The sequence below is a fragment of the Heterocephalus glaber genome, unplaced genomic scaffold (genome assembly GCF_053883595.1).
Source record: "Heterocephalus glaber isolate CG9 unplaced genomic scaffold, H.glaber_assembly_v1.0 deba00000331, whole genome shotgun sequence".
In the NCBI taxonomy this organism is placed as follows: Eukaryota; Metazoa; Chordata; class Mammalia; order Rodentia; family Bathyergidae; genus Heterocephalus; species Heterocephalus glaber.
Window position 1 is genome coordinate 34,465,392 of NW_028258142.1, and position 7,109 is coordinate 34,472,500.

General features: G+C 52.9%; 1 protein-coding gene and 1 long non-coding RNA gene across 2 annotated transcripts in view; one reads left to right on the plus strand and one right to left on the minus strand.

The window, feature by feature from the left end:
- Positions 1-310: 310 nt before the first annotated feature.
- LOC110344021 (uncharacterized) lies at positions 311-2,756 on the minus strand. The gene is made up of 3 exons (XR_002386288.2): positions 2,574-2,756; positions 1,681-1,778; positions 311-1,095 (listed from the first exon to the last, which is right to left on the minus strand). It is a non-coding gene; the product is annotated as an uncharacterized LOC110344021 (long non-coding RNA).
- The window catches only part of Skor2 (SKI family transcriptional corepressor 2), a 45,875-nt gene continuing 41,362 nt past the window's right edge, over positions 2,597-7,109 (plus strand). Inside the window, exons 1-3 of the mRNA XM_013075924.3 lie at positions 2,597-5,212; positions 6,227-6,290; positions 6,787-6,861. Coding sequence (XP_012931378.2) covers positions 2,597-5,212; positions 6,227-6,290; positions 6,787-6,861 — 2,755 coding nt within the window. The remainder of the gene's footprint in view (positions 5,213-6,226; positions 6,291-6,786; positions 6,862-7,109) is intronic.

Below are 7,109 nucleotides of genomic sequence, written 5' to 3' on the forward strand. Positions count from 1 at the left end.
CTGGGTGGCGTCCCCTCGGTCCAACACGAGTTCAGAGACAGAGAAAGGCTCTGTCAGACTGTGCTCCACTTGGGGCTCGCCTGCCACGGGTTTCCGCGTACCCACACTTTCTGCGGTCCAGGGGACCCTCCGCTGCAATCCAGGCCCTTACTGTAACCCCGCCGGGGTTCTGGCGCCATTAGCTCGCACCGGCGCCCGGATCTTCGCGCGCAACCCGCCAGAGTCCCGCCCGCTGGATTCGAGGACCCGCTTGGATGCTTCGCCTCCGAGCGTCCTTAGAAGATGGGCCGGCAGCCACGCGCCTAAAGACATCTAGGGGTTATCAGGTACTGCCGGAACCCGCCGGCCCGGCCCGGACTCGGCACACAGTTCTCGGCTCACTATTTGAGTTCTCCAGCGGTGGAATTTTCCGCGTTAGTTTGAGGGGCAGCGGTGGGATTCGGGTGTGATGGGTTTGGGAGGCAGGAGAATTCAACGAGGGGTCACACTGACTGCTGAGCCGAATAGGGAAGTTCGCCAGCTTGCTTTCTCAGTTCAACTAACTTTTACTTGTCTCTTTACCCTTTTATCCCTTGAAAGATTCCCCCAATTTGAACGTTCCTATTCGCGTCTCGCTCTGATGGGAGTTTCTGGGAGGGCTTGGGGTGAAGGTGGAGGACACCTGGAGGAGACACTGCTGCCGGGTCCACGGGCAGTGGCTAAGGCTGCTGGTTCCTACCACGGAGCCAGCTCCTCGCCTGCACCAGCCCACTGCTCAGATTTCTGGGGCGCGAGAATTCCAGTTATCCCAGGGTTTTACTGAAATAATGAGTCTTATTTGGGAGGGCAAGAAACATTGAAGGGCCATTTCGCGAAGCTTGGGCTGGTTGTGTCAGGCTTAGATATCGCTATGCCTTGAACTGTCATTTAACGGTCCCGCTCCCCAGAAATACTGTCGCTGATCCATCCAAAGTGACAAGCCAGGCTCTCCGCTCCCTCGCTAGCTCGCTCGCTCGCTCGCGTGACAAGGTTTATTTGGCCTTCCAGGAGGCCACTGAATGTAATGAGAGTTGAGGATCCCCGGGCCTGCAGGTCAAAGGTGGTGGTATAGATGTCCTAGGGGACCAGAGAAGGAGGACAGGTGTGACAATGTGGATGAGGGGGTAAGCTATCATATCCTTTGAAATCTCTGTAGTAACAAAATCCGATGTACTTGGCCAAGAGTGGCTATGTCATGGGCACTGGAAATTTTCCAGGGCAAAGGATAGCATTGGCCTATGTGCTGGACAAATCACTGTGGAAAGATCATGGTTTCCCTAGGGAAAGTGGCATTTAGCTTATTTTTAATTTGCCAGCATTGCCACAGTTTTCTTTTTCTATATATTTCAACTTCCTGGATATTCTCTGGTATCCAATGGGGTATCATAGGCCCAAGATGAAATCAGAAATTTTATGGTAGATTAAACCACGGGCTTCTGATTTCAATGCTCTCACAATTACCTACTCTAGGGATTATCTTCTTTATTGTGAGGCACCTTTATCCCTACAAAGATACAGAGCCATAGACATAGATAAGAGGGAAAATGCCACAGAGCTTGCTTCACATGAAACTGAATTTGCCTTTTAAAGTCCACCAATAAAGATCTCCAAGAATTATTTCTTTGCACTGTTTCTGGGTTTAACACATCAGCCTGTACTTACATGCTCCTTGAAATGGAGAAGACAGGAAAACAGTTTTTAAATGGTTACAGGTCTTCAACTTCATCTCTTTAAGTTGGCTGTCTGGAACCAGAACCTCTCTGTTCAACAAATGGGTTTTTGAAAAAGTGAAAACCAAACACCTTGTTTTGGTGGAATCATATATGTGGCTTTATACATTTTTACACTTTTCAAAAAATAAAAATCCCTCTAATCACAGTAACAAAATATCTAATAGCAAACAAAGATGGGAGGGAAGGGATTTCGTTTTGCTTTAATGAGCTGTGTTTAACCAGTGGTGAATTTCCCCAAGGAAACCACAAATACCACAAAAATCATTTTTAAAAAGGTTTGGGTTTGTTTTTTTTTAACCAAAATCAATTCATTTTCAAGCAAATGTGAATAGTCTCACTCTCTCTTTAAATCTGGGTTTTAATGGCCAAGCCCCAGTTTTCCATAACTTTATAACCTGTACTAGTTACAACTGTCTTTACTATCTCATTTCTAACGGATACCTCATTTTATTCCAACTGTTTCCATAAATCGGAGATGAGGTCCTGAGTTTCTCAGGAAATGGCTACTTTTTAAATATATATAATATAAAATATATATTAAACAACATACATAGTTAATTTATTTTGGACGCTTAGAAGAAAAATTGCTACCTCCAAGTAGCTGCATTTTCTAAAGGGCGACCTTGAAAGAAATTAACAGACGAGTTTATTGCAACTGAAATTTGGTCCCTTGCCCAGTAATAATCATCTCTTAACCAAAGTAAGAAAGTGATTGCAATCCTTCAGTTAGTGACTAGCCCCATCCCTGTTTTCACTGAAAAGGCTCAATTCTATGCTTTCTCCTTTCCCTTCCAGTCGCCAAGGCCAACCCGGAGGGCTCACCCCGGAGTTCGTTGGCGGAGGACATGGCTTCCAGCCCGTTGCCAGGGCCCAACGACATCTTGCTGGCTTCGCCGTCGAGCGCCTTCCAGCCCGACGCGCTGAGCCAGCCTCGGTCAGGCCACGCCAACCTCAAACCCAACCAGGTGGGCCAGGTGATCCTCTACGGCATTCCCATCGTGTCGTTAGTGATCGACGGGCAGGAGCGCCTGTGCCTGGCGCAGATCTCCAACACTCTCCTCAAGAACTTCAGCTACAACGAGATCCACAACCGCCGCGTGGCGCTGGGCATCACGTGCGTGCAGTGCACGCCGGTGCAGCTAGAAATCCTGCGTCGGGCCGGGGCCATGCCCATCTCGTCACGCCGCTGCGGCATGATCACCAAGCGAGAGGCCGAGCGTTTGTGCAAGTCGTTCCTGGGAGAAAATAGGCCACCCAAGCTGCCGGACAACTTCGCCTTCGACGTGTCTCACGAGTGCGCCTGGGGCTGCCGCGGCAGCTTCATCCCCGCGCGCTACAACAGCTCTCGAGCCAAGTGCATCAAATGCAGCTACTGCAACATGTACTTCTCACCCAACAAGTTTATTTTCCACTCCCACCGCACGCCTGACGCGAAGTATACGCAGCCAGACGCCGCCAACTTCAACTCCTGGCGCCGTCATCTCAAGCTCACCGACAAGAGCCCACAGGACGAGCTCGTCTTCGCCTGGGAGGACGTGAAAGCCATGTTCAACGGCGGCAGCCGCAAGCGCGCGCTGCCCCAGCCCGGCACGCACCCCGCCTGCCACCCTCTCAGCTCCGTCAAGGCGGCCGCAGTGGCAGCTGCAGCCGCGGTGGCCGGGGGCGGGGGCCTGCTGGGTCCGCACCTGCTGGGCGCGCCCCCTCCTCCCCCACCGCCGCCCCCCCTCGCCGAGCTGGCGGGAGCCCCGCACCCCCATAACAAGCGGCCCCGCTTCGACGACGACGAGGACTCCCTGCAGGAAGCAGCCGTCGTGGCCGCCGCCAGCCTCTCGGCCGCCGCCGCCAGCCTCTCGGTGGCTGCGGTCTCGGGCGGCGCCGGGGCGGGTGGGGGGGGTGCGGGGGGCGGCTGCATGACCGGCGTCGGCGTCGGCGTCGGCGCCGGCACAGGGGCAGGAGGGGTGGCCGGCGGCAAAGGCCCGCGCAGCTACCCGGTCATCCCCGTGCCCAGCAAGGGCTCGTTCGGGGGCGTGCTGCAGAAGTTTCCGGGCTGCGGGGGGCTCTTCCCGCATCCGTACACCTTCCCAGCAGCTGCAGCCGCCTTTGGCTTGTGCCACAAAAAGGAGGACTCCAGCGCTGCTGCGGAGGCCCTGGGCGGCGCGGGCACGGGGAGCGCAGGTGCAGCTCCCAAGGCTGGCTTGTCCGGGCTCTTCTGGCCCGCGGGCCGAAAGGATGCCTTCTACCCGCCCTTCTGCATGTTCTGGCCTCCGCGGACCCCCGGTGGGCTTCCGGTGCCCACCTACCTACAGCCCCCACCGCAGCCGCCTTCGGCGCTAGGCTGCGCCCTCGGGGACAGCCCGGCCCTGCTGCGCCAGGCCTTCTTGGACCTGGCCGAGCCCGGCGGCGCCGGGGGGAGCGCCGAGGCGGCGCCCCCACCCGGGCAGCCCCCTCCGGGGGTAGCCAACGGCCCGGGCCCGGGCCCGCCGCCTCCTGCGGGGAGCGCGGGCGGCCGCGACACTCTCTTCGAGTCGCCCCCGGGCGGCAGCGGGGGGGAATGCAGCGCGGGCTCCACGCCTCCCGCAGACCCGGGCGCCACCCCGGGGTCAGGGTCTGCGTCCGCCGCAGCAGGTCCCGCGGGTGCCCGGGTGCCCGCACCCCACCACCCGCACCTTCTGGAGGGGCGCAAGGCAGGCGGCAGTAGCTACCACCACTCGAGCGCCTTCCGGCCAGTAGGCGGCAAGGACGACGCCGAAAGCCTGGCCAAGTTGCACGGGGCGTCGGCAGGCGCGCCACACGCGGCCCAAGCCCATCACCACCACCACCATCACCACCCCCACCACCACCACCACCACCATCACCCCACGCAGCCGCCGTCGCCGCTGCTGCTGCTGCCCCCGCAGCCGGACGACCCGGGCTCAGAGCGCCACCACCCAGCCCCGCCGCCGCCCCCACCGCCGCCCCCGCTGGCCCCGCAGCCGCACCACCGAGGCCTTCTGTCCCCCGGGGGCACCAGCTGCAGTTACCCCAGCGAGGACAGCTCTGAGGACGAAGACGACGAGGAGGAAGAACAGGAGGTGGACGTGGAGGGCCACAAGCCCCCAGAGGGCGAGGAAGAGGAGGAGGAAGGTCGAGACCCGGAGGAAGATGAGGAGGAAGACGAGGAGACTGGGGTCTTACTGGGGGACCCCTTAGTGGGCGGCGGCCGGTTCCTCCAGGGCCGAGGCCTGTCAGAGAAAGGGAGCAGCCGGGACCGCGCGCCCACCGCCGCGGGCGCTTTCCCGCTCACCCTGAACAACTCCAGGCTGCTGCAAGAAGATGGAAAACTGGGGGACCCTGGCAGCTCGGACCTGCCTCCGCCCCCACCCCCTCCCCTTGCCCCCCAGAAACCGAGCGGTGGTGGCAGCAGCAGCCCGGGCAGCCCAGTCCACCATCCATCACTGGAGGAGCAGCCCTCCTACAAAGATGTAAATATCCCCTTTAGGGTCCTTCAAGCTAATTATTATTATTTAAATGCACCTTTAGGCAGAATCAGTTACAAATGCGCCGGAAAGATGAATCACCAGATTTCCCCACAGAAATGAAATATTCAATGTGTTTGGGAGGGCTTCTTTCCTGCCATGGTCCTCCATTAAAATGTGGTTTCTGGTCTCTTTCTAATAAAGTCTTTCAAGGCTTTGGGTCCTCCCTTCCCTCTTAAATTGGCTGTTTGTAGACGTTAGAAAAGACCCCTTAATGGAAGTAGTCCTTCCTCTAATCCAGCAATCCCCACTGTCCCCAGCTCAGCACATCTGTTCCCCCCAAAAAGTACTGAGACCACAATTGAGCAACTGGAATAATCCTATCCCTTTTCTTTTCTGTATTTCAGAGCCTCCTCCAGCCATGACCAAAAAAAAAAAAAAAAGTTGAAAATACATTGACTTTAAAAATTGAATTCAATTTTATTTTGACCGTTCAAGTCATGGTTTAGCCAGGATGGACACATGTTAAGATGTGTGTCCTGTAAAACAAAAGACAGGATAGAAACTTCAACAAGACCCCCTTCTTCAAAACCAATCTCCACTCACTGGAAAGTGCTATGTGGGACCCCTAAAAGACCAAAATTAAATCTAAATGGCTAGCATTCAGTGTCAGTGTTCACTGAAGTGTGCATAGCAGACACACTCAAGGACTTCAGAGAGAAGTGAATCTGTCCCAAGACAGTGTAAATTTGACAAATGGCATGGTGTGTTTATTTACAAGGGCCATTATATGCATATATTTAATTAATCTAAATTATTTCTTAAAAGATAGTGCAAGCACATGTAGACATAGGCATATATTTATGTACGAAACTATTCAGAGAAGATGATCATCAAAAAATGATGTCTCCTGGGGCCCCATGGAGTCACTTTTATTGATGCTTCTTCCCGCTGACTGTTGACATTAGCATATGGTTTGATCCAGTCATTGATTTGTGTGTCTAATTCTTCTCCACACAGAATCAGAAAACTAAGGAAAATAACCAAGTTATTGTGTCTGCAAAGGATGACAACAGCTTTTCAGGTAAAAGAAAAATGAAGCACTACTTTTCTTTCCTGCATTTAACCATTCTGTGAGGCTTACACCCAGCCTCCACACTCTCCCACTCACCACCATTCTGTGAGTTTTCATCCCTTGACTTTTAGGCTTTTTACAAAAAGATTATAAATTATATTTGGAAGAGCAGTATTTCTGTAGTTGCCAAGCTATGGCAATTTTCCAAACAATATCGCCACTGTCCCCAAGCTCAGCATACCTTTTTACATTTAAATAATGTCAGCCCTCCAAACATGCACAAATACATAAACACACATTACAATTCTTAGATGCCTTTGTCCTCTCTGAATACTTGTCACATTTTTAGAGAATGTTTAGAACCTCGGATTATTTCTCCTAGAATTAACCACTCTAAAACTTATGTATAATAAACAGTAGAATCTCCTCCCCAATTCTTGAATGCTTTTCTATCTTATTTGTCAATCTGATCACTTGTAGATTTTGTCCTTTGTTTTGATTCCAGATAAGAACAAGGAGCATAGCTTTTTCATCACAGACTCCAATGCTTCTGGAGGAGATTTTTGGAGAGACAGATCAGGTAGGCTGGGAGCACATAAGAGGAATGAATAGTCAGATGACAGAGAGAGGGACTGAAATTCATAATCAAAAGACTGAATATTTAGTACAAGGGTAAAGATAAAAAAAAAACAATTCCTAGTAGATATAACTAAGAAAAACACAAATGGGAAAGCAGTGACATTAATAGCAATAAGATTATTAATTGCTGAGCATATTTCAGAAGAAAATTCAGAAATATATCAGGTTACACAATGAAACCGGCTGTAA